We start from the raw sequence: 27,435 nt of genomic DNA on the forward strand, positions 1-27,435 counted from the left end.
TACACAATCCGTATAAGGACCAAATAAAAGTATGTATGTATGTATGTTACGTTCTTTGTTATGATTAACATAAAACGCAAAACAACGAACCCGCGCGTTCCTAAGTCGAGATTAGGAAACTAATTGGCTGACTCACTCGTCCGTTCTTGCTTATTTATTTTTTTAATCTGTCTGATGACATATAAAGTAATAAATCCTAACTAAATTGAGCAGAATAAAGACTATAGATAATACCTGTCAACTCTCCCGCATTAGGCAGGAGTCTCAAGATTTTGGACCCCTTCTCCCGCTCTCCCGCGTTGAGTACCAAATCTCCCGCTTTTTAGCGATTTTTATCGCTTCCGAAAAATTATTCCATAGAAAGTCGTCATTTTCCCTATTTTCTATTAAAATATTTGAAACAATAATACCCTTGCGTAGCTCAATTTATTTAACACCCTCGTGCGATCTATAAGTGGATTTGTTCGCGAGAGCTTTCTATACGGCAAACCCCTGCAAGGTTAAACCCACCCCTCCCCCAAAAAATGAATATACCCCACCCCTCCCCCCAAAAAATTCTCAAGCCTTGAGATTTTCGGAGGTTGACAGGTATGATAGATATTTATATGATCTGTCACCACACACAAAAGTCGGACCGCCATCTTGGATTTCTCCGACAATCTCGTACTTTCCGGAGATGGTGATCGGGGAATTCCGACTGCGAGGCTGGGTATGACCGCTGCGAGTCCGCGGACTCGACCACAATCTACGTCCGTGGGAAATTGCTTTCCACCAAAGTCAGTCTCGTACCCAGACGCCGCGCGATGCATTTTGGGGAGGTTGAATAAGCGCACGGTGCATGACGGTCAGGATGATCTCGTTTAATCAATCCTTTTAACTGCAATGATAAATGATCTCGTTACCAAAGACAGAAAATCACGTTTTCCAACTCCACAAACAAGCCATAATATCTCATCTTCAAATAAGTTAATGTCTTGCCTGACGGGTACCCCCTTTGCAAAGCCCCCAAATGTGTAGTGTTTTCGGTGTTTTCTATCAGCTTTAACTTCAAGATGGACGGGCCACGAATGCTTTTCCAAAACCATCATTCGTGGAGCAAGAATTCTGCACAAACCTCGAACTGGTTAATGGCAGAAACGCTACAAAGACCACAAAGACCATTCAAACCATGGATGTATGGAATGAGTCAAGCAAGATTGAAAGAAAATCGAGAGTGCAACGGGGAAAGATGGGTTTGCTTTGATGACAGAGAATCAACGACGGCAGATAAACATTCATTGTGTATGAATACGCAGTTGTCAAACCCAGTGGAGGATTTTCTCGAAGAAATTTTACAGAAAGGTGCAAAATTTCCCAACTCTGAGGAAGACCGATTGATCAGAAATAATATTGAAGCAATGATGGAGGGCCTTTGCAATAGCTTGGATCAGAGCTTCAAAATGTTCAGAGATTGCAGACTCTTAAAAACTGGCAGCACTTATGAAATGCTAAAGATTGGAATGCCGGACGAGTTTGATTTCATGATTGAGTTACCAGCTCTAGGAAAAAATGAGACTTTTGAATTCTATCAACATAATATTTCTACCCAAGCACAGCTAATTTATTTTGACATCAAAGATAGAAGCTTTTTTCAAGACATCATAAGTAAAGCCATGGAGAGTAATGATGATGAGTATGATGATGAATGTAGTGATGGTGATTTTCTGACTAATGTGCTGAATATATTAGAGCAGGTTATTCGGGAACATTTTAAAATGGCCCTTTTGGAATGCTGGAGCCTTGTAGTAGACCCAAAACTGTCTATAAGAAGGAATTTACCCCAAGTGGCAATAACACCAGTATTTAAATGGGAAGGAAAAGAGTATAAGCATCTCTATGTCAGTGTTGACCTCACCTTTGCCATACCAATTAAGAAAAGACCTATCTGGAATCATAACAGGTCAAATCACCTTGCACTTGGTAGTAATAAAAAGTTCATTCTCAAAGATTCCTCTGAAGTGTTGCACACATTGTTAAGAGATGGGGAGTCATGTAGGATCTCATATTCCCTTCATGAACAGCAAATAATGAGTGAGTTCCCCCTAGATACTGGCCAGAACCAATGTCTTCGCCTCCTAAAATATTTTCGAAATGTCATTTGTGAACAGAAGTTTGATCCTATATCTCTAGAGATGAAATCTTGTATATCAACATACCTGCTGAAAACTGTTATGTACTACCAGTTTGCGCGACATAAGGATGATCCATCAAAGTGGCAAAGAGAACAATTATTTGATAGACTTCTTGAAGCACTTGAAGATCTTTTAGTTTGCATAAAGAAAAGTAGATTATTCAGCTATTTTATACCACATTATAATCTTCTGAAAAACCTTAAGTTCACTGACACACAAATTCAAAATGTTGTTTATGATGTTGAAGAAATGTTAAATGTTCTGAAGAAGTTACAAACAAGGGCCATGAATATGGAAGAATTTCAAGAACTTGTTGCACAGAAACAAAAAGCTGTTGATGCTTTAACATACCAAGGTCATCGCGATCATGTTATAGACTTGCTTTACATTTATGCATATAATGATTATCAGGCAAACAACCTTGAGGTGATCAAACAATATGCAGAGCGATATCTTAAGGGTATAGAGATTCAAGGAATGGGAAAGGACATTGTGTTTTTAGAGAATGGGGAGCAAGTTAATGTTGATAAGGAATTAGAACAGAAATATGGAGAAGAAATATCATATTTTCATTGACTTGATGTTATCAGAGATGCCAACCCTCCAGCTTCCGGCTGGAGTCTCCCGCTTTTTGGACCCTTCTCCCATCCTCACGCTTTTATTAAAAAATCTCCAGCATATTGAGTAAATAAACAATTTGAAAAATAGAATTGTTAAAACTGTCTTGGAGTTCTTTTTTTTAGAACAATGTTTGTAGTCCACGCATCATAGATAAGCTCCATTTTTTTATTCAATTTAAACTACAAGAAGTGTCAATGAAAAATAAACTATATTAACAAAAGTTGTTAGTGTTATTATTTCTATTATGAGTATGATATAGCTATTATTATGACAATTATTATTATTGATTTTCTGGTATTATATGAATGAAATATAAGAATGAAATGTTGTTTTGAGTGATTTCAGGGAAAAATGGCAGTAGGTAGCATTTTAGGTGACATTAGTGTTTTCTTTGAAATTATTATTATTATTTTTTGAAAAAGAAATTAGAGCCTTGAGAGTATACCCAAATATGGTATTTTGCAAGCTCTCGCGACAATGTGACAACTAGCAAAATATTTCTGCAAAGTCTGTGTAATAGTCGGGTCGCTTAGAGCACAAAAAGAGCTCAATCTATACACAGCGGACAAAAGCACCAAACTTGGTATAAATATAGCCTAGAGGATGGTTATCAATATTGAAACCGGTGCCCACCGGTATCATTTGCGGATCCATAAATAAAAAGCAATTATTCTTTTTAGAAATCTGGTGTTGCGGGTACCCTGTGGTAAGATTTTCATACCTTTTCAAGACACAAAAAAAGGTCAAAATGCACATATTTGAAAACAATTTCTATCATTTCAGCTGTATTCTATCAAATTCCGAGCCAAGAAACATAAATAGCAATAAAAAGCTACATTTGAAGAAGGAAAACCTACTGGAACCCAGGCCCCACGCGGCTTTATTTACCTCCCTTTTGCTAACACGCAAATATGACTAATTTTTATTCATTAAATAAGCACAAATGTGGTGCACATGAATTTTCCCAGAAATTTTCTTTCAATAAGTTCTCTAAGTATTATATTAATAATTTAACCAGCGCGGCTGTAATTAATAGGCCCGTCATGTCAGCAGGAAAAAATATGATACCGATGAGGGAGATTTTTCATAGCCTATTGTGCGTTGATAAATTATACCATGACAACTCGGATCATTTGTTTATCTTTTCGTTACGGCCCTATGTTATTTTAAAATCAGAGTATCACAATTGTTTCGGAGGCGAGAGCCTCGCTTTACCCCATGCTAGTTATGGGTCAAAGCGGGGGAGCCGGCAGACGCCCTTGACTTCCAACCACTCGGTCGTATGAAGCCGAAAACCCTAGCTAATAGGGTTCCATGATTTATATTTTTATTTTGTAAGAAAAAGGATATCGAACTAATATAGATCGGCAGCGGTGGCTGGCGTCTACAGATATGGCGCTCAAAACCTTCTGATCGTTAGAATAATAGAATAGTTCTGGCTTACGTCAGGTCTTGGGCTAAACGTGTCCTCTCTTAAGGTTGAAGGTAGTATCGTCAACACTAGAGTTTTTGAACACTTGTTTATAGCACCGTCGTTTCTTCGGCACCTCGAAGAAAACGTCCCTGAGAAAGGAAAAATCCTTTGTTTGGAAAAGAAAACCCCGCGGACCCTGGGCACATGCTAGCGTACGCGCATCATTCTGAAAAGTCTCTTTCAGTTTGTTTCAGAATAACTTTGTCCCCTTTATTACAATAACGGTCCGCCGATCGCACTGATCGACTGATCCGCACCTTAGGAAAAGCCTCGAAAACTCTGTCCTTTAGTAGAAAACGGTTAAAGGATTTCTCATTCCCAAAATCTCCCAAGCATGTACATTGCCGTGGAGCTCGGACATCAGAAAAAGGAACGTACCATTTTCAACAGCCTCCATTAAATATTCTGTTAATATATTCTATAAGCCTGACAAAAACTTTTTTTTTTTTATCATTTTCTCTCGCTTCCTGGAGACATTTCCTTTTCTTATTCTCCACGGCCCTTTCCATCCCTGAGATCATCATTAATACATCTTTAGGATAATAAAATAGTCCTCTATTGGTGCGGCGATTCGTTGGAGGTTGGTTGCTATCCTGTTAAAAGCATGCGATGCGTTTAACCTCATCACTATGATGCACACGTAGGGAGCAATAAGCACTGTTTTTTTCGTAGTGCCTCTGCTGGTCAGCTTTTTTTTTAAGTGCTTTCGAGCAAATACCGCAAATTTGTGACAATTCCTGTGCCATTTTGCGCTATTTGCGCGAAAAAAAGTTTCTACCGATGTTTCTTCTGCAGAACATCCAAACCCTCTAATATTCTCAAGAAAAGAATCACAACCTAATAACTTTGATTAAGGAGGCATATCTAAAGCATCTTATTGGTCTTTGGTGTCTAGTTGACAGACACTTACAAAGCCCCCTTATTAAATCCATCTCTACCGCTTTTTATTTAGCCAACGTCAGAAATAAATTTAAAATCAAGACAAAATTTCATATTTAGTAGGTTATAGACATTGTAAGTCTTTGATACATAAGGAATGAGCTTTTTTTACCTAAAATACGCGATATTATGAGGTACTTACAGCAGTGCCAATATAAGCCGCCATCTTGGATAACCGTAAGGGGGGTTGAGTCTAGCTTTTCTCTTAAATAAATCATTTTAATGCAGCCGACGACAGTTTTATCTTGAAATATTAACAAATACTGTTATATTTCCCCTCCCCAAAAAAACAATCAGATATTTCGCCTTTGTTTTGGAAATACAAGATCTCTTAAATTTCACTACAGGGAGCCCGTGATGGACGCTTTTTTCCAATTTTTATTCCGTTATTACACAAAATCCTCAAGTGGTACCGGTGGGCACCGGTCTCAATATTAATTAGCATCCTCTTGGCTGAAAAAAAAAAAAAGAATTCTGGCTTTTTTCATAAGCGCTGGAAAAATTGCTTTTTGTTGCTGTTATTTTACCGCTAAAAGCCTGAGCGCGCGCTATCTAGTTTGCTATCTAGTTTGCTATCCAAACTGTCACGTGATCTCTTAGCGCAAGTCCCTAATTGGGAGACATTTTCTTGGTCAACCTGTGTTACACGGTCTTCCTCTAACATGAAGTACAATAGCAAGAGGAAGTCGAAAGCGGATGTAAATACTCCAAATACCAAAACGTAATCCCTGCGGTTTATTAGCATATGTTATGGTCGACTGTTTAATTCAGCAACACTTTCTTGTTCTGTTTTCCTACATCCTTTTGTCTGATTTGAGTAATTACATTAGGAAATAGCCCAGGACTCGAAGTAGACCGCTAGGACGTCGTCGGGCATTTCTCTACAAGCCTTGAAACCGAGGATTTCTAGTCAGGAAGTTACTCGAACTAACTAGACATGGATAATGCAGAGTTGACGAAACCTCTACTAGCTGATATTGGTAAGATACGAGCTCACAAACAAAATTATTTTATAAACTGTATTAGGGAAGCGCAAGGAGATGGAATAAGTGTATTTAACATTTAGATTATCCAAATAATGGTAGCGGATGATCGCAACGTGAACTCGCGAATAATATCCGGGATCCTGAGACAAAGTGGTTCCAAGATTTCAATAAACTTTGCAAGTTTTTGGCAATAGGGACTATTTGCCAATTCTTATTGCTGTAAACAATAGGAACCGGTCGCTTTTCTATAGAGTTTATTTATAGACTATATTGTTTTCAATGAATTCCCTGCGAACTTGCTGTGAATGAATGCTGCTTTAGCATTTATTTCTTCGCTGTGTCTACTTGCACGGCTTCCGGTAAAGGAGGAAAAAAACTAGCTACACGGCTGTCCCCAGTTTTCTCGATTTTTAGCCTAAATAAAAACACTTCCACGATTATTTAAAACAGCCAAGCGAGGATTTTTAGCCTGAAACGCTATGCAATAAGCGGCAATAAGCCCGCAAATGCTCGGCAAAGTATGAACGAAGCGTGGAGTTCGACATTTCATGCATTGTTCATTATTTGCCGAGCACTCGCATGTCGCCTTTTGCGAATTTTTTCAAGCTCGAAGCCATCGTTTGACGGTCCTAAATAACGGTGGGAGTCATAACTTGTCATTTTGGCTTAATGGAAAAAAGAAAAAAGAGAAGTGCATCTTTTTTCTCCTTGCACAGCTGTTATGGCAAAAACGTGTCGAACTCCACACTTCGTTCATACTGTGCCGAGCATTTGCGGGTCACTCAATGCACAGCTTTTCAAGCTAAAAAAAACATCTCTTGGCTGTTCTTAATAATCGTGGAAGTGTTTTAAAGCCAGAAACTTGTTATTTAGGCTAAAAATCGAGAAAATAGGAGACAGCCGTGCAGCTAGTTTTTTCCCCCTTTCGAAGCCGTGCAAGTAGACACAGCGTTATTTCTTGGTTTCTTGCTAGAAAGAAGCCTCTTTCTGCATGCAGGGAATAGCATTCAAGAACTGTTTTTCCTGTTTACCTCCGTAGTTATATAAATGAGATAATTCTAATTCAAGAGGACGTATTTTTCTATTGTCAAATTTTAAACTAATAGTCAAAATGTGATTATTAATTGAGCTAGTCATGGGTCAACTGTGCCGAAGCATGTAGCGGTGGAAAATGCAAATACCAAGTGCCAATGCAGGGTCAAAACATTACTAGTAATTATTTTATTATTAGTAAAACTACTAATGCAACGAGTCACGAGGCTCGTTGCATGAGTAAAAATCCCACGAGAAAAAGGCAAGACGAAACGATAGGGTAACATCCTTTCATACATATGCTGTTCAACCCGGAAATAGAATGATGGTACTCGTCAAACCAATACCGGAAGCTATTTCATAACTTCGGCTTTCAAAATTCTCGCTGACAATTTGCAACTAGCTTCAGTCCGGCTTTAGTCATTCAAAGTCATCATCAAAGTTTTCATGGGTCAGCACTAAAATGTTCCGCAACAAACTGACTGACTGACTGACTGAGTGAGTGACTGACTGACGGACGGACGGACTGAAGGACGAACGGACGGACTGAATGAATGAATGAATGAATGAATGAATGAATGAATGAATGAATGAATGAATGAATGAATGAATGAATGAATAGATTCATGGGCCTTTTTGTAACCGAGTCGTGTTCCTTTTTGTAACTTTGTTCCTTTTTGTAACCAAGGTTTGGTTACGAAAGGGAACAGTGCTCCTTTTTGTAACATAGGCCAAGTTACAAAAAGGAGCATATGTTTCTTTTTGTAACCATGTGCTCCCTTTTGTAACATTTGTGATCCTTTTTGTAACCTAAGCCAAGTTACAAAAAGGAGCACATGTTCCCTTTCGTAACTTTGGGTGTTCCTTTTGGTAACCTTAGAAAATAGGGCTAAATTCAGAAACTGAATTCTACAGTAAATATCCAAACCCTATTTAAACGACAAATAAAACATTTTATTCTTATCTCCTACATTGTATAAGTACATATTAGTGTAACAATAAGTTGTAGAATAAGATTGATAATGTCGGTGCTCCATCATTGATATCATCAATAATACGCATGCGTAGTAACGCTCTTCATCAATAATACGCAGCCAGTGACATCCTTGCTTCTATTTAATTCGCTGAATTTGTTTTTATTTAATGATATACACCGATACACATTTTTGTCGATTCATGAGCGTTTTAAACACTAAAATATTAAGGTTTACATCCCACATTGAGGGGAGCATGTAATTAAACAAGCAAGGCTCAATCGATAACGTCTTCCTCTCATTTTGAAGTCCAGACGACGTTTAAAGGTAAGTACCGCGTTTGCTTTCTTTATGGTGCCCCAACACCATGCGGCTGAAATGCTCTGGATATTTGTATGGGAGCCCCCCATAGCTCACTAGAATATCCAGTAACACATGTGAGGGGCAATAGGGCGATTTAGGCCCTAAAAAGGGACGCCTGTTGCGCAGGTTATGATTACTATGTTCTGTTTCTATCATAAGATGGCTAGCTGTGACCCAGTCAAAATGGAGAAATCATATAAAAGACAGAAACATCGCTGTCCAGTGCCTGCCTGTCAGAAAGAAGTGATTCACCTCCCTCGCCATTTGATAACAGTGCACAAATGGAGCCGCGAAAAGGCATTAGAGGCACTGTCTGTGTTCGACCTTAGGGCAAAAAGAACGAAGTCAGAGGCTGTCCCAGAGCAAAGAGCCAAGCGGACTTACAAACGTCGGGTTTGTTCGTTCCCAGGGTGCAACCTGATCGTGCGAAGGTTGCACAACCACCTGAATGCAAAACATAAGTTAAGTCGACACGACGAGAGATACAAACAGCTATTGAAAGAATCGCGATGGGAAGAGATAGGCGAAGATTTCCAGGAAGAGTGTGTAGTAGAGATCTCCTCTGACACCGAGTCCGAGCCCGAGCAAGAGCCCGATCCCCAAAGCCAGAGCCAAAGCAAGGGTAAGGGCCAAAGCCAAAGCAAGAGCAGTCAATCCAGTACAATGTCATCTAATGAAGAAGAAATGTGCCTCCAGGAAATCCATAGAAAATCCGAAAAAGCAAAAGCTATAATGAGAGGAGGTCAAGTAGATCAACACAAATACAGCTCAAGTGATGACGATAGTGATGAAGTTATCCCTTCGTCGCCGATTGGAAAGAAGAGGAGCATCTTTCTTAAGCGCGCGCTAGCCGATATTCACACCGACACTCCAAAGGTTATCAAGAAGAGAACAACTGGGGGATTGGCAGGAGAACAATCTTCACCGACACTATGGAAAGCAACTGCAGCAGGCAATAGCAAGAAAAAGGATGACTTATCAACGTCGAGCCCAGCAGAGGAGATAGAAGACAAAGACTACGAGCCAGATGGCGAAGATGAGGATGAAAACGAAGATAATGAAGGTTGTAGTAATGATGATGAGGATAATGATATCGATGTTACCGATGAAGAAGATGAATTGATGATGAAGGCAGAAACGCTGATGAAAGATGATGAAGGCAGAAACGATGACACAGATAAGATATTGGACGCATTTTTACAATGGCTTCAAGGTATCGATGGAGGTAGAAGAGAGTTGCGTACCGCTAAGCAATATGTTGCACAGGTTCACGCAATCATCAAGGATGATCCAGATGAGCTGCGCATCGACAGCATCCTGAATAAGAAGCATCTTCGAGACAAATGGTTACAGAAATTGGAACGTAACAGGAAGCCAGGGACCTGCAAGGCATATCTAGGTTCATTATCAAGATTTCTCCGTTTCCTTGTTGTGGAAAAGTTAGAAGACCTAAAGCTAACAGAAGAGCATGTGACGAAGGTTAGAGTGCAAGTCCAAGAGTGGTCGGCTTCCTTTAAGAAGCCGTTCAAAGAAAGAAGATGGGAGAAGCATCAAGAAGACCTAGAGAAACTCATAACCCCGGAGGACGTCCAGAAGTTTTCTAAGTCGGCTCCAGTAAGAGCGGCAATCTCGACACTGGGAAGATACATGGAAAAGGAAGGGTCCCCGGGTCAGACAGACTTTTGTACTGTCAGAGACCATCTCATCACTCGCCTATGCATCGAGAATGCATGTAGAGCTGGCCCGCTTCCAAATATGACTTTGCGGGATCTAGATAGAGCCACGAAAGATGGCGATGAAATGATTGTCACCATTTTGAAGCACAAGACATCTGCCTCGGCAGGCCCAGCCCATGTAGTGCTAAGTCCCACAGTCTTCACCTGGCTAAAGGCGTATGTAAAATACATGAGAAACAAGGTCAGCGGAGCAGGAACAGATCCCGATGAGAAGGTTTTCATCAGCTTCACAGCGAGTGAGATGACATCATCCATGATATCTGCTCAACTTAATTCGTTTTGGCAAAAGGCTGTCGAGAAGATTAGAGTAAATGCAGCTTCATTCCGTAAAGCAGCTGTTTCCGTGGTCCACGAAGAGCACCAACATCTGAGGAAGGACCTAGCCGACCTTATGGGACACAATCAAAAGACCGCCGAAAAACGTTAGGCAGAAGTCTAAGTCGGCTGCAAAAACCTCTCTGGCGCTCAGAAATATCATGTATGCGGAAGGGGCATCACATGTAGAAGCAAGTGAAGCCCTGCCTGTGAAGAATGGGGAAGCAGAAAAGTCTGGTCGTCACCACTGGACAGAGAAAGAAGAGGAGGCTATCCAAATGGCATTTAAGGATGCCATTGAAGAATGCAAGCTTCGGTTAGATGCCGTGAAGCAAGAAATACCCAAGCAACCCCTTCTGGCGCATATCGACGCCTTGAAGGTTTACGATAAAGTAAGGAGCTTGATGAGGAAAGAAAATACACAAGCGAGCCCTTGCCTCCCCACAGAGAAAATGTCCCAACAAGAGAAGATGGAAAGAATGTTGGGTCGGGAAGATGCTGAAGAATCATGCCTCAAGAGTAAGGGGTCTCAAGTATTTACAGATTTGCAGTCTAATCTCTGTCTGCGACTGTTTCATGATCTCCTACACAACAATAACAGGATCGAGAGAAAAGCCTTGATGGAACGAGTCATGAGAGATGACGAGGCCAAGAAAGAGTTGTCTGCGTTTACTCCACAACAACTTGCTGACAAGGTGCGTGCAGAGCGCAACAAAGCTAAGAAGTCAAAGTAGTAGAAACAATCTAATGACCACTCCAGGCATTTTCAGCCGTTTTCAGCCATTTTCGCGTTTGTAGTAAGTTCAGTTGTTAAAAATGTTTGCGCAAGAGGATTCGAAGGATTCACTAAAATTGTTGTTAATGACTTGTTTGTTCATACGGAACACAGAGACATTATTATATTTAAATGTATATAAAGGGGCGTTATTATACTTAAATGTATACACAGATACGTTATTATACTTAAATTTATACACAGAGACGTTATTATACTTAAATGTATACACAGAGATGTTATTATACTTAAATGTATACAAAGAGGCGTTATTATACTTAAATGCATACACAGAGACGTTATCATACTTAAATGTATACACAGAGACGTTATGAGCAGCAACCGCAAGCGACATTATTAATAAAGCTGCCCTGTAAGGCTGTAATATGTTTCTATGAGTACACCCATCTCTGAGCACTTTCAATCCATGTGTAGTTTGAGGAAAGACGAATAGCAGATTATGATTCCTTTAAGGCCAGTTTGAGTTATCCGCTTTCCTAGAGGCTGCTAAAAATTGCAAAAGTCAAGGAAATAGCGAAAACCTTATTTTGATACAGCACACGAATGATGCATTTTACCCAGTCTCCAAGAATCGTCATATCTCAGTCATTTTAATTCAAAGAGCTATTAAACTCAGGAAAAGCAAATACGAATAGCATCTGATGATTCTTGTTAGGCTTGCTTGTGTTATACGTCTTTCAAGAGGCTGCAAAGAAGCTGCAAATATCGAAGCAATATAGCGGAGAATTCAAAATGTGCCTATTATCCTTGGAGATTTGACCAAAAAACTGAAACACAGAAAATGAAAATAGTAACAACTACTCTCTGAATCGAATGGTTGTCTATCCCTGCTTCAGTTTTTAGTTGTTTTACCATGATTTTAAACATAAATAAACCTAATTTTTCTGATAATTGTTACACTAAAAGAGACATGATTTTCGCGGTCGTTCCTTTTCGTAACCTGACATATATTTCAATAAAATATTATTGTGATCTCACATATATATTTCTTTGCTATGAACAAACCTATAAAACATTATCAAACCTAGAATTGCATAGAAATAAAAATCTTTTTAAATAAAATACTTTTTATCCTGCACTGGTTATAGCACCCCAAAATGTTCCTTTTTGTAACATTTAAGCATTTTCAGCGGGTCCAGGAAAAAAATCAAAAAAGCAATTTCTTCTAAGTTCTTGCTTTACTTCTTGGATATGTTCCCCGCCAATATTTGATCTCTTTTATACATGCATAAGCAAAACGATCCACCGCTTCATTGGGTATTTATTTCAAATCTCTCGGGCCGGATAGAAACTGCCAAAATTTGAGTATTTTTGGATTCGCCTCTGAGGACAATTTCGCTCGAATTTTCTTTATAAATCATTTATATTTAGGTGAAATGTAACCAAATTTTGAGAGAATCTTACTTAACTATCCTTCTATGCGTACAACGAGTTGAGGGGCCTCAAGCGGAAGAATTCGATCGATTTTACGCTTTTTTGTGAGGTGACTTTAACTGCGTTAAATTTGAATCTTATGATTGGCACGGGTCCCCATAAAGTCCATTGGTCTGAGCACGGTCTTGAAGCCTCGAAAATTCTACGCAAATCAAAGCAGGTTAGGAAGCTAGGAGGGGTATGCTAAAGTCCAGATAGATGATATATCCCGACGATACAGCGTGATTTCGGTTTTTCTGTATTTTTGTTGGCTGAAACCTAAAGGGTGTTCCTTTTTGTAACATTTTGCTCTTTAACTTTAAATATCATCGCCAATTTTTAAGTTGGGTTTATTTAGTTTTCACCATCCAATATCTGCTTAAAAATCTTCCTATAGATATATTCGCTATGATTTAATGATGTTCCTGATTGAAAAGGGGTCAAGTTGAAAAAATGTTACGTAAGGGAACCACGATGAATCTGTGAATGAATAAATTAATGTATGAATTAATGAATGGTTGAATGACTGCTGGTTGAATGAATGATTGAATGAGTGATTGAATGAATTAATTAAAACTTTTAGCCTAGAATTGGGACTCAAATTCCAGAAAAAGACGTAAAATCTATACTACGAAGAAAAACAAAAAGCAAACAAATCACATATACAAGAGCAGTGTAAGTTCTACCATTAAACTTGTGTTTGATATTATCCTAGCTACTACAATTACATATAAGAATGAGACAGTTTATTTTTGCTGTAAATCTTGACATTCGCCGATAAAACATGTAGTTAGAAGTCAGGCGTAAACAGCAAATTTGGCTTGCTCTTCTCCTTTCCCCGAACTTAAATTACTGCAAGTTGACAAAAATAGTTTTGAAAACTCATACCGAAGAGAGCACCGCTTTATCTTATTATTTCCTTGTTTTCATATTTTGAGCTGGATTCGTGCCGTTTCCATTCATCAACCAAACTCTTAGTTATCTATTTCTATGCTTCTCTACAAGATTTTCACCAAGCTTGGACAACAAGACAAGCTTCCATCGTGTCCCTGTTTTATTTCCCAAGTCGCAGGAAAACCCCTATAAACGTCTATATTTTAGATAAATCCGAGCGGGATTCACTGACCGCATCCGACATGTTGTTCAATTTGTGGAAATTTTTGCACTTCGCTGGTTTCTATTCGCTGCTCTTTGATTGGGTATTATCGTGCGCGCGTCGGATCTATCTGGCTTGTATAGCAAAGGAGGTTCAAAAATAGACAATAATACATAAAAAAGTCCTGATGCGTTCTAAAATGCAAAATCAAATTGTACCCATAGTAACAACCTTATTATTGCTATTGATTATTTTAGTGTAATTCTCTTCCTAATAATTCACCATGCTTCAAACACCGCTTCCGCTACTGGCTGCTTCTTCGTGGTTTCTCAACAATCATTATCTCCCTAATGTTCAAACGAAATCTGTAAGTTAGATATGATATTGATTTTTGTGACTATTCATAGAACTATCCTTGTAGCGAGGGAATGCATTTCATTGATGATCAAAGCCAGCAAGCTGAAGTATCTGAGTGAGCTTCTCTAATAGTGAGAAAAATATTAGAGGGAGATATTACTGTACTTCTTTGATTATTTAATAATATTTAGTAAATTTAATATTACTGAGCTTTGGTGCCTTGTGAAGTGACCTCATCCGGTTGGAAACAATAAGGAGCGAACTAATCGGTTGGTAAGCATGTGGTGTCCAGATCCCGTGCTTTCTCACGGTTATCTACGAGCAAAGGAACCCCAAGTGAGAGAGGAAACTTTTTTTAAAATAAATCTCTAATGGTGACTATTTTTCAGACGATCATACCCATGACGTTCAAGTACCCTACACGACGGTTACCACAGGGTACCCGCATCTTGGCTTTCCCGACCCCTCCCCGGTGTTTAGCATCTCGCCCAACTTGTCTTTCACACAGATGGGAAATGCGGCAGAGGTTTACTTTATGAACATCGATCAGAATACTGTCTTTGATAAGGTAAAAATCGTCCCTTGCTTCTCTTTGGAATAAAAGGGATGATAGTGATTGAAAGAGTGAAAGTCACGATGATGGCGGTGATGGCAATGATGACGATGATGATAATTACCATGGCGGTGATGGTAATGATGATGGTGGTGATGATAACTACCATGGCGGTGATGGTAATAATGATGGTGATTAAGAATGTAATGTTAGTGACAATGATGATGTTGTTGATGATGAATGGTGGTGATGATGATAATGATATTGGTGCTGTTTGTTAGGCTCTATTTCCAGCCGTCGCTAGGCCTTCTGGGCTCACAGAAACGACCTGGAAATCTAGCCTAGGAAACATGGGATAATAGGCGAATGAGCAAAAAAGTCACAGTTTAAAAATCATTTGTATCTCAGTTCGTGCATGTTACTAGCGAAACAGATTCATTATTTTTGAAGTAAGTGTCTATCCGTCTCAGCAAAAACTCAATTGTGATTTGGCATTTTCGAGAAATAGAATGCCTTACCATACCTCAAATATTCGCTTATTTTGTTTTTGTATGGTACGGTAAGGTAAATAACCTAAAACATTTATTCACCAGGCTCACTTACACCATTTGCTGTTAATATTAACGGGAAAGGGACATTTATTTGTGCCAAAAGTTACATTGATAACGCGTTTTGTACGTTCATCAACATCGCACGAAACATCCTTAGCGTGACTCGACATTCAATAACAATGATTGAATATGCGCGAACATTATATAACATCAACGGAAAAACAATAACGCAATTGGGCATTCAATCGAATTAAACCAGAATTCTTTTGTGCACAATGGAAATTTAATTACACGTTTGGACAATCAGTAGCGTTTATTTCCAGTTATACGAAATAAAAAATTCATTAGTGTTATTTACATGGACAACGACAATCAACAAGCTTTTTCAGACAATCATGCTTATCAATGGGTTATGATACAACGTTTGGCACAAATGAATGTCCCTTTCCCGTTATTTAACAGCAAAAGGTATTAAGGTGTTGAAATTAAGTTTAATTGTTCAACATTACCATTCCAAGAACAGTATTGTTCCCCAAATACCGGATAAAACAGAAACAGACGATCACAAACATTCACATTCTTCCCTCTTTGCAATGGTTGAATTATTTTTCTCGTATCTTGTGTTTTAGGGGGTTAAAATGTTACTTTTAGAAGCTGTTTGAGGTGAAAATGACTTTCGAATTTCTTGTATTTTTCTGCTTTAGACCACTCAGATGTAAATAAAAGCGGGGGCGCTGTGTGCCGGTCTCGTTGTGACCATTCATTTCACCATTCATGTGCATAGGGTGGACAGCCTGTGGAAAGATCGTGTTTTATCGATGTTTTATCGATGTTTTATCGATGTTTTATCGATGTTTTATCGATGTTTTATCGATGTTTTATCGATGTTTTATCGATGTTTTATCAATGTTTTATCCCCCCCCCCCCCTTGGCAAAACCTAGTAGTAATGTACTAGGTTTTGCTTAGTAATTTTGTTTTAGTAATGTACTACCCATTAGGTAGTAATGATGGTCATATAAGGTTATGTCATATATGAATTATTATCAGGTCCAGTGTCGTAGAGGAGGCGTGGCTAAAATGCGCGTCCAGTTAGGACTCATTCGTATGATGTACGTGTCAAACGGAACTCAAATCCTTCGCGTGCGCGTGTTTGTCTCTCGTGAAAGAGCCGCCGCCGAGTTACATGGTGACACGAATGGACCCGTGGAACTCCCTGTCATGATGGGCGAACAGCAGATGGACCGGGTAGGTAATATGGACCGGGTAGACGGTATATGGACCGTATAAACAATATGGACCGGGTAGACGGTATATGGACCAGGTAGGCAATATGGACCGGGTAGAAGGTATATGGACCGGGTAGGCAGTATGGACTGGGTAGACGGCATATGGACCGGCTTAGCAGTGTGTGGACCGGGTAGGCAATATGGACCAGACAGTATATGGACCGGGTTAGACGGTAATGGACTGGCTAGTCAATGGACCGGGAAAGCAATATGGCTATGTTTAGGGGATTATTGGACAGTTTGACGGTTAAAGGACCTGCTAGGCGACATTTTGTTGGTTAGCCGGTATATAGACCATCTAGGCAATGAATAAACTTGGTAGTAATATGGACCTGGTGAGCGGTATATTGACCGGTTAGATGGTATAGGCACCAAGTAGGCGGTATAAAAACCCGATTAGGCGGTATATGGACCGGCTAGGCAATGATGAAACAGGTGGCAATATATAGACCGGATAGGCAGTGACTTTTACATTTTACTCTAGCAATACTTCTCCGTGAACTTGGACTCCGTGTACAATGGCCCCACGATGCCTGTGTACAAGCTAGCGAAAGTCGAGATGGGGGCGCGCAATCGGTTCCAGCTCTCCGTCCGACTGGAGCACCTCGACGGCAGTGTACAGGATTTTCCAAGTAAACCGTTCCTTATACGCAGTAAGCCACGGGCCTTGCAAGCACAAGGAAGAAACAAACGCATCAGAATCGGTGAGTTAAACCACTTGCCTGGTATACTCAAAGACGAAACAAACGCATCAGAATCGGTGAGCTAAACCACGGGCCTCGGAAACTCAAGGAAGAAACAAGCGCATCAGAACGGAACTATTTTTACGAGTTCTTGTTTAATTTCTTGTGACAATAGTTCATGATAGTATATTCAGATAGAGTGACACGGATGGTGACTTATTTGTTTCTTGCTGTTAAAGAACTTGATAGCGACACAGAAGCAGACTCTGAAGAGGACCCTGAAGGTCACGAGCTGATAGACTACATCTTATCCGAGTCTTCCAACAGCCCTGACAGCGGCATGAGCGGAAGTGAGGGTGAGTACAAGCTAGTCGGACGGACGGATGAACGGACAGACAGACGGACGGACGGGCAGACGGACAGTGTGATGAGAGACTGGTGGCCCATTGACCTTTTGCTAGAAAACAGCAAATAATGTCTCTAATAGAGTGGTTTTCATTAACCCGTGAAACAATGTGTGATAGTCAAAGGGTAATAGTCAGTAAAACACAAAAGAGAACTTTAGAATCAGACCACAATAAAGTTTAATACGCTAAAGTGTAGCTCACGGGCCAATGAAAATCACTTTATAGAGAGAGGAAAGTTTTACATACCTTTTTGTGCAATTCACAGTCTTTAATGTGGAGAGGTTTTTAAACCTCAGAGATTTGAGAATGACACTTACCAGTGCTCGAACCTTGGTCCTCTTTCTTGGCAGCTATCCATGAGCTATCGCGCAACACCCAAAACCGGATCCTCGAAAAATCAAGACGATACCACTAAGCTATCGTGGTCGTATCACGAACAAAAAGTACTTAACGTGGTCCTCTTTCTACTAAGCTATCGCGCAAAACTACGAAACTTGGTCCTTGAGGGAAGAACCAATTCGCTTCTACAAAGCCATCATGGCCGTACCACGAACAGATAAAGGAACGTACGGACAGACGGCAATTGATTACTTACAGCTTGTACTCTCTCTTTACTCCTAGAGCCCAGACCTCATGTTCCAGTTCAATTCAAAAGTCTAAAGGTTGTCGACCATCTAGAGGCGAATCGGGCGTATATTGATCACTTAACTTTTCGGACAAGCGAATCTACAGAGAAGGCAGATATTGGGTACCATTTTCAGCTGAGCGACCCCGACACATGTAAAGACTATGAAGAAGGCGACGTCATTGGATTTTTCAAGGTGAATTTTAAGATTTCTAATCATGGTCGTCATTTTTAAAACAATAGATTAAGGTACTGCCTAAAAGCGGAGCCAACAAACATTCAATTTGAGCCATACACCCACTTCAATAAACGTTGTCAGTGCAATGGCGAATGGTAGTCAATAGCGGATCTAGGGGGAGGGGGGGATTGATTGATTGATGCTAACATTGCACTCTTTTAAAACCTGCTCAGGATGCAAAGAACAGAACCGTGATCGAGCTTCTTGATAATAGCAACGCCAGCAAAGCTTTCATGGCGGGAGTCATTTCACGATCAGCATACCTCGAGGCGAAGCGATCTAACGAGGAAGGTTAGGCGTCGTCAATGACACAATACACTCATTAAACACGAGGTTCCGCTATTAAAGGGAAAACCCCTCCCACCTCCGGGCTCAAGAACAATCAGTTATCAATCAGCCGTCAATGAGTCAACATGTCAGGACAATTGCTCTGAGAGCTAAATTCAAATTTCATATTCTTAACCAAAATAAATATCATTCCTAGAGTTGTCCATCTAAAATATTTTTCTATCTATCGTAAAGTAATGCTATACCAAGCTGTGTGCTTTCTAATATACGAGCATTTTCATCACAGCATTTATGCAGGTGCGCTAGATTATGGATAGCACAAAATTTAAAATTTTGAACCGAAAACGTGAGTGGACAGCAAATAACTATAATTTAACAATCTCTTAACACAGCTGTCTTGTTACCTGTGCAAAAATAGTTTTATTCCAGCCGACTGAGGCTCAGAGATAAGCAATTTTACAGGAGGCTTAAAATTTTGACTGCTAGCGCTGCAGTGTTCTGATTATTATTGCAAATACGAAGCCCGGGGATGGGAGGTGCTTTCCCTTTTATAGCGGAACCACGCTCTGTTTTCTCCTAGGTATAAGCCCTTAGTCTCGTCATCAAACAAATTTATAAACTTAGCAAGCGCTCCGTTCCTCTCTAGGTGTATCTGTTGTTGCGAGCGTGATTGATAGCAAGCGCCCCGTTCCTCTCTAGGTGTATCTGCTGTTGTGAGCGTGATTGATAGCAAGCGCCCCGTTCCTCTCTAGGTGTATCTGCTGTTGTGAGCGTGATTGATAGCAAGCGCCCCGTTCCTCTCTAGGTGTGTCTGATGTTGTATGCGTGATTGATAGCAAGCGCCCCGTTCCTCTCTAGGTGTATCTGTTGTTGCGAGCGTGATTGATAGCAAGCGCTCCGTTCCTCTCTAGGTGTATCTGCTGTTGTGAGCGTGATTGATAGCAAGCGCTCCGTTCCTCTCTAGGTGTATCTGCTGTTGTGAGCGTGATTGATAGCAAGCGCTCCGTTCCTCTCTAGGTGTATCTGCTGTTGTGAGCGTGATTGATAGCAAGCGCTCCGTTCCTCTCTAGGTGTATCTGATGTTGTATGCGTGATTGATAGCAAGCGCTCCGTTCCTCTCTAGGTGTATCTGATGTTATGTGCGTGATTGATAGCAAGCGCTCCGTTCCTCTCTTGGTGTATCTGCTGTTATGTGTGTGATTGATAGCAAGCGCTCCGTTCCTCTCTAGGTGTATTTGCTGTTATGTGTGTGATTGATAGCAAGCGCTCCTTTCCTCTCTAGGTGTATCTGCTTTTATGTGCGTGATTGATTGCAAGTGCTACGTTCCTCTCTAGATGTATCTGCTGTTATGTGCGTGATTGATAGCAAGCGCTCCGTTCCTCTATAGGTGTATCTGATATTATATGTGTGATTGAAAGCAAGCGCTCCGTTCCTCTCTAGGTGTATCTGATGTTGTGTACGTGATTGATAGCAAGCGCTCCGTTCCTCTCTAGGTGTATCTGATGTTGTGTGCGTGATTGGAGTTGTCAACATCAAAGTGTCGGGCTCCGTGCGCGCAGGGGAGCGGATCTACAGTACCGTGAACATGGAATGCCCAGGGACGGCCCTTCCCGAGTCACACTTACCACCAGGCATTATGCTGACAAGGCGATCCACCCTGTTAGGGATGGCTTTAAAAGACTGCAAGGCCAGCACCCCTGATAAGCCAAACCTTGTGAAGGTACCGTGGAACCCCAGGGCGTGGCAAGGGGTGGGGTACGCGCACCCCCTTTGACCCCAAAAGACTTTTCTCTCTGTGTGGGTTCTCAAAACTTCAACTCCTAAGACGTGATATATCTTATCTGCGCAAGGTTCATCCCCCACCCCCTTCGATAAAGTTATTGTCTTGCGGAGCCCCACTCTAAGGATGGGCACCTTATTATGGAGAACAGTTTTCAGAGTCCCTATGAAAGAAAGATCAAATGTATTTTCTTTAGGTATTCACCCTTAAAGTATTGTGGTGTTGATAATTCTCGCTGTCATTTGTTTGTGTAGAGTTTCGCGTTTATTGTAGTATTGATAGTTTCTCGCTGTCCGTGTAGAGTTTCGCGTGTATTGTAGTATTGATAGTTTCTCGCTGTTCGTGTATAGTTTCGCATGTATTGTAGTATTGATAGTTTCTCGCTGTCTGTGTAAAGTTTCGCGTGTATTGTAGTATTTAGTAGTTTCTCGCTTTCCGTGTAGAGTTTCGCGTGTATACTAGTATTGATAGTTTCTCGCTGTCTGTTTAGAGTTTCGCGTGTATTGTAGTATTGATAGTTCCTCGTTGTCTGTGTAGAGTTTCTCGTGTATTGTAGTATTGATAGTTTCTCGCTGTCCGTGTAGAGTTTCGCGTGTATAGTAGTATTGATAGTTTCTCGCTGTCCGTGTAGAGTTTCGCGTGTATTATTGATAGTTTCTCGCTGTCCGTGTAGAGTTTCGCGTGTATTGTAGTATTGATAGTTTCTCGCTGTCTGTGTAGAGTTTCGCGTGTATTGTAGTATTGATAGTTTCTCGCTGTCCGTGTAGAGTTTCGCGTGTATTGTAGTATTGATAGTTTCTCGCTGTCTGTGTAGAGTTTCGCGTGTATTATAGTATTGATAGTTTCTCGCTGTCCGTGTAGAGTTTCGCGTGTATTATTGATAGTTTCTCTCTGTCCGTGTAGAGTTTCGCATGTATTGTAGTATTGATAGTTTCTCGCTGTCTGTGTAAAGTTTCGCGTGTATTGTAGTATTTAGTAGTTTCTCGCTTTCCGTGTAGAGTTTCGCGTGTATACTAGTATTGATAGTTTCTCGCTGTCCGTGTAGAGTTTCGCGTGTATACTAGTATTGATAGTTTCTCGCTGTCTGTGTAGAGTTTCGCGTGTATTGTAGTATTGATAGTTCCTCGTTGTCTGTTAGAGTTTCGCGTGTATTGTAGTATTGATAGTTTCTCGCTGTCTGTGTAGAAATTCGCGTGTATTGTAGTATTGATAGTTTCTCGCTGTCCGTGTAGAGTTTCGCGTGTATTGTAGTATTGATAGTTTCTCGCTGTCCGTGTAGAGTTTCGCGTGTATTGTAGTATTGATAGTTTCTCGCTGTCCGTGTAGAGTTTCGCGTGTATTGTAGTATTGATAGTTTCTCGCTGTCCGTGTAGAGTTTCGCATGTATTGTAGTATTGATAGTTTCTCGCTGTCCGTTTAGAGTTTCGCGTGTATTGTAGTATTGATAGTTTCTCGCTGTCCGTGTAGAGTTTTGCGTGTATAGTAGTATTGATAGTTTCTCGCTGTCTGTGTAGAGTTTCGCGTGTATAGTAGTATTGATAGTTTCTCGCTGTCCGTGTAGAGTTTCGCGTGTATTGTAGTATTGATAGTTTCTCGCTGTCCGTGTAGAGTTTCGCGTGTATAGTAGTATTGATAGTTTCTCGCTGTCCGTTTAGAGTTTCGCATGTATTGTAGTATTGTAGTTTCTCGCTGTCTGTGTAGAGTTTCGCGTGTATAGTAGTATTGATAGTTTCTCGCTGTCATTGAAGAGTTTCGCGTGTATTGTAGTATTGATAGTTTCTCGCTGTCCGTGTAGAGTTTCGCGTGTATAGTAGTATTGATAGTTTCTCGCTGTCTGCGTAGAGTTTCGCGTGTATTGTAGTATTGATAGTTTCTCGCTGTCCGTGTAGAGTTTCGCGTGTATAGTAGTATTGATAGTTTCTCGCTGTCCGTGTAGAGTTTCGCGTGTAGTATTGATAGTTTCTCGCTGTCCGTGTAGAGTTTCGCGTGTATTGTAGTATTGATAGTTTCTCGCTGTATGTGTAGAGTTTTGCGTGTATTGTAGTATTGATAGTTTCTCGCTGTCCGTGTAGAGTTTCGCGTGTATTATTGATAGTTTCTCGCTGTCCGTGTAGAGTTTCGCATGTATTGTAGTATTGATAGTTTCTCGCTGTCTGTGTAAAGTTTCGCGTGTATTGTAGTATTTAGTAGTTTCTCGCTTTCCGTGTAGAGTTTCGCGTGTATACTAGTATTGATAGTTTCTCGCTGTCTGTTTAGAGTTTTGCGTGTATTGTAGTATTGATAGTTTCTCGCTGTCCGTTTAGAGTTTCGCGTGTATTGTAGTATTGATAGTTTCTCGCTGTCTGTGTAGAGTTTCGCGTGTATAGTAGTATTTATAGTTTCTCGCTGTCTGCGTAGAGTTTTGCGTGTATTGTAGTATTGATAGTTTCTCGCTGTCTGTGTAGAGTTTCGCGTGTATACTAGTATTGATAGTTTCTCGCTGTCCGTGTAGAGTTTCGCATGTATTGTAGTGTTGATAGTTTCTCGCTGTCTGCATAGAGTTTCGCGTGTATTGTAGTATTGATAGTTTCTCGCTGTCCGTGTAGAGTTTCGCGTGTATAGTGGTATTGATAGTTTCTCGCTGTCTGTGTAGAGTTTCGCGTGTATAGTAGTATTGATAGTTTCTCGCTGTCCGTGTAGAGTTTCTCGTGTATTATTGATAGTTTCTCGCTGTCCGTGTAGAGATTCGCGTGTATTGTAGTATTGATAGTTTCTCGCTGTCTGTGTAGAGTTTCGCGTGTATACTAGTATTGATAGTTTCTCGCTGTCCGTGTAGAGTTTCGCATGTATTGTAGTGTTGATAGTTTCTCGCTGTCTGCATAGAGTTTGGCGTGTATTGTAGTATTGATAGTTTCTCGCTGTCCGTGTAGAGTTTCGCGTGTATAGTAGTATTGATAGTTTCTCGCTGTCTGTGTAGAGTTTCGCGTGTATAGTAGTATTGATAGTTTCTCGCTGTCCGTGAAGAGTTTCGCGTGTATTGTAGTATTGATAGTTTCTCGCTGTCCGTGTAGAGTTTCGCGTGTATAGTAGTATTGATAGTTTCTCGCTGTCTGTGTAGAGTTTCGCGTGTATAGTAGTATTGATAGTTTCTCGCTGTCTGCGTAGAGTTTCGCGTGTATTGTAGTATTGATAGTTTCTCGCTGTCCGTGTAGAGTTTCGCGTGTATAGTAGTATTGATAGTTTCTTGCTGTCCGTGTAGAGTTTCGCGTGTATTATTGATAGTTTCTCGCTGTCCGTGTAGAGTTTCGCGTGTATTGTAGTATTGATAGTTTCTCGCTATATGTGTAGAGTTTTGCGTGTATTGTAGTATTGATAGTTTCTCGCTGTCCTTGTAGAGTTTCGCGTGTATTATTGATAGTTTCTCGCTGTCCGTGTAGAGTTTCGCATGTATTGTAGTATTGATAGTTTCTCGCTGTCTGTGTAAAGTTTCGCGTGTATTGTAGTATTTAGTAGTTTCTCGCTTTCCTTGTAGAGTTTCGCGTGTATACTAGTATTGATAGTTTCTCGCTGTCTGTTTAGAGTTTCGCGTGTATTGTAGTATTTATAGTTTCTCGCTGTCCGTGTAGAGTTTCGCGTGTATAGTAGTATTGATAGTTTCTCGCTGTCTGTGTAGAGTTTCGCGTGTATAGTAGTATTGATAGTTTCTCGCTGTCTGCGTAGAGTTTCGCGTGTATTGTAGTATTGATAGTTTCTCGCTGTCCGTGTAGAGTTTCGCGTGTATAGTAGTATTGATAGTTTCTCGCTGTCCGTGTAGAGTTTCGCGTGTATTGTAGTATTGATAGTTTCTCGCTGTTCGTGTATAGTTTCGCATGTATTGTAGTATTGATAGTTTCTCGCTGTCTGTGTAAAGTTTCGCGTGTATTGTAGTATTTAGTAGTTTCTCGCTTTCCGTGTAGAGTTTCGCGTGTATACTAGTATTGATAGTTTCTCGCTGTCTGTTTAGAGTTTCGCGTGTATTGTAGTATTGATAGTTCCTCGTTGTCTGTGTAGAGTTTCTCGTGTATTGTAGTATTGATAGTTTCTCGCTGTCCGTGTAGAGTTTCGCGTGTATTATTGATAGTTTCTCGCTGTCCGTGTAGAGTTTCGCGTGTATTGTAGTATTGATAGTTTCTCGCTGTCTGTGTAGAGTTTCGCGTGTATTGTAGTATTTAGTAGTTTCTCGCTTTCCTTGTAGAGTTTCGCGTGTATACTAGTATTGATAGTTTCTCGCTGTCTGTTTAGAGTTTCGCGTGTATTGTAGTATTTATAGTTTCTCGCTGTCCGTGTAGAGTTTCGCGTGTATAGTAGTATTGATAGTTTCTCGCTGTCTGTGTAGAGTTTCGCGTGTATACTAGTATTGATAGTTTCTCGCTGTCCGTGTAGAGTTTCGCGTGTATAGTAGTATTGATAGTTTCTCGCTGTCTGTGTAGAGTTTCGCGTGTATAGTAGTATTGATAGTTTCTCGCTGTCCGTGTAGAGTTTCGCGTTTATTGTAGTATTGATAGTTTCTCGCTGTATGTAAAGAGTTTTGCGTGTATTGTAGTATTGATAGTTTCTCGCTGTCCGTGTAGAGTTTCGCGTGTATTATTGATAGTTTCTCGCTGTCCGTGTAGAGTTTCGCATGTATTGTAGTATTGATAGTTTCTCGCTGTCTGTGTAAAGTTTCGCGTGTATTGTAGTATTTAGTAGTTTCTCGCTTTCCTTGTAGAGTTTCGCGTGTATACTAGTATTGATAGTTTCTCGCTGTCTGTTTAGAGTTTCGCGTGTATTGTAGTATTTATAGTTTCTCGCTGTCCGTGTAGAGTTTCGCGTGTATAGTAGTATTGATAGTTTCTCGCTGTCTGTGTAGAAATTCGCGTGTATTGTAGTATTGATAGTTTCTCGCTGTCCGTGTAGAGTTTCGCGTGTATTATTGATAGTTTCTCGCTGTCCGTGTAGAGTTTTGCATGTATTGTAGTATTGATAGTTTCTCGCTGTCTGTGTAAAGTTTCGCGTGTATTGTAGTATTTAGTAGTTTCTCGCTTACCGTGTAGAGTTTCGCATGTATACTAGTATTGATAGTTTCTCGCTGTCTGTTTAGAGTTTCGCGTGTATTGTAGTATTGATAGTTCCTCGTTGTCTGTTAGAGTTTCGCGTGTATTGTAGTATTGATAGTTTCTCGCTGTCTGTGTAGAAATTCGCGTGTATTGTAGTATTGATAGTTTCTCGCTGTCCGTGTAGAGTTTCGCGTGTATTGTAGTATTGATAGTTTCTCGCTGTCCGTGTAGAGTTTCGCGTGTATTGTAGTATTGATAGTTTCTCGCTGTCCGTGTAAGGTTTCGCATGTATTGTAGTATTGATAGTTTCTCGCTGTCCGTTTAGAGTTTCGCGTGTATTGTAGTATTGATAGTTTCTCGCTGTCTGTGTAGAGTTTCGCGTGTATAGTAGTATTGATAGTTTCTCGCTGTCTGCGTAGAGTTTCGCGTGTATTGTAGTATTGATAGTTTCTCGCTGTCCGTGTAGAGTTTCGCGTGTATAGTAGTATTGATAGTTTCTCGCTGTCCGTGTAGAGTTTCGCGTGTATTATTGATAGTTTCTCGCTGTCCGTGTAGAGTTTCGCGTGTATTGTAGTATTGATAGTTTCTCGCTGTCTGTGTAAAGTTTCGCGTGTATTGTAGTATTTAGTAGTTTCTCGCTTTCCGTGTAGAGTTTCGCGTGTATACTAGTATTGATAGTTTCTCGCTGTCTGTGTAGAGTTTCGCGTGTATACTAGTATTGATAGTTTCTCGCTGTCCGTGTAGAGTTTCGCGTGTATAGTAGTATTGATAGTTTCTCGCTGTCTGTGTAGAGTTTCGCGTGTATAGTAGTATTGATAGTTTCTCGCTGTCCGTGTAGAGTTTCGCGTGTATTGTAGTATTGATAGTTTCTCGCTGTCCGTGTAGAGTTTCGCGTGTTTATAGGAGTATTGATAGTTTCTCGCTGTCTGTGTAGAGTTTCGCGTGTATAGTAGTATTGATAGTTTCTCGCTGTCCGTGAAGAGTTTCGCGTGTATTGTAGTATTGATAGTTTCTCGCTGTCCGTGTAGAGTTTCGCGTGTATAGTAGTATTGATAGTTTCTCGTTGTCTGTGTAGAGTTTCGCGTGTATAGTAGTATTGATAGTTTCTCGCTGTCTGGTAGAGTTTCGCGTGTATTGTAGTATTGATAGTTTCTCGCTGTCCGTATAGAGTTTCGCGTGTATAGTAGTATTGATAGTTTCTCGCTGTCCGTGTAGAGTTTCGCGTGTATTATTGATAGTTTCTCGCTGTCCGTGTAGAGTTTCGCGTGTATTGTAGTATTGATAGTTTCTCGCTATATGTGTAGAGTTTTGCGTGTATTGTAGTATTGATAGTTTCTCGCTGTCCGTGTAGAGTTTCGCGTGTATTATTGATAGTTTCTCGCTGTCCGTGTAGAGTTTCGCATGTATTGTAGTATTGATAGTTTCTCGCTGTCTGTGTAAAGTTTCGCGTGTATTGTAGTATTTAGTAGTTTCTCGCTTTCCTTGTAGAGTTTCGCGTGTATACTAGTATTGATAGTTTCTCGCTGTCTGTTTAGAGTTTCGCGTGTATTGTAGTATTGATAGTTTCTCGCTGTCTGTGTAGAGTTTCGCGTGTATTGTAGTATTGATAGTTTCTCGCTGTCCGTGTAGAGTTTCGCGTGTATTGTAGTATTGATAGTTTCTCGCTGTCTGTGTAGAGTTTCGCGTGTATTATAG

General features: G+C 40.4%; 2 protein-coding genes across 2 annotated transcripts in view; both read left to right on the forward strand.

Moving 5' to 3' along the window:
- The first annotated feature begins 830 nt into the window (after positions 1–830).
- On the forward strand, positions 831–3,012 carry LOC5508727. The gene has a single exon (XM_001629254.3). It carries the CDS (start codon positions 1,053–1,055, stop codon positions 2,745–2,747), a length of 1,695 nt encoding a protein of 564 aa, XP_001629304.1. The 5' UTR covers positions 831–1,052; the 3' UTR covers positions 2,748–3,012.
- Positions 3,013–5,914: 2,902 nt separating this feature from the next.
- LOC5508718 overlaps positions 5,915–27,435 on the forward strand; it is a 40,300-nt gene continuing 18,779 nt past the window's right edge. Inside the window, exons 1-8 of the mRNA XM_048727453.1 lie at positions 5,915–6,185; positions 14,663–14,841; positions 16,426–16,623; positions 17,149–17,368; positions 17,587–17,703; positions 18,376–18,575; positions 18,791–18,908; positions 20,400–20,626. Of these exons, the coding sequence (XP_048583410.1) occupies positions 6,143–6,185; positions 14,663–14,841; positions 16,426–16,623; positions 17,149–17,368; positions 17,587–17,703; positions 18,376–18,575; positions 18,791–18,908; positions 20,400–20,626 (1,302 nt within the window). The 5' untranslated portion in view covers positions 5,915–6,142. The remainder of the gene's footprint in view (positions 6,186–14,662; positions 14,842–16,425; positions 16,624–17,148; positions 17,369–17,586; positions 17,704–18,375; positions 18,576–18,790; positions 18,909–20,399; positions 20,627–27,435) is intronic.

The sequence above is a fragment of the Nematostella vectensis genome, chromosome 5, assembly GCF_932526225.1.
Source record: "Nematostella vectensis chromosome 5, jaNemVect1.1, whole genome shotgun sequence".
Classification (NCBI taxonomy): domain Eukaryota; kingdom Metazoa; phylum Cnidaria; class Anthozoa; order Actiniaria; family Edwardsiidae; genus Nematostella; species Nematostella vectensis.

Excerpts from the sequence above, each read along its gene's own strand:
- LOC5508727 (XM_001629254.3), top strand. The coding sequence starts at position 1,053 with ATGGACGGGCCACGAATGCTTTTCCAAAACCATCATTCGTGGAGCAAG.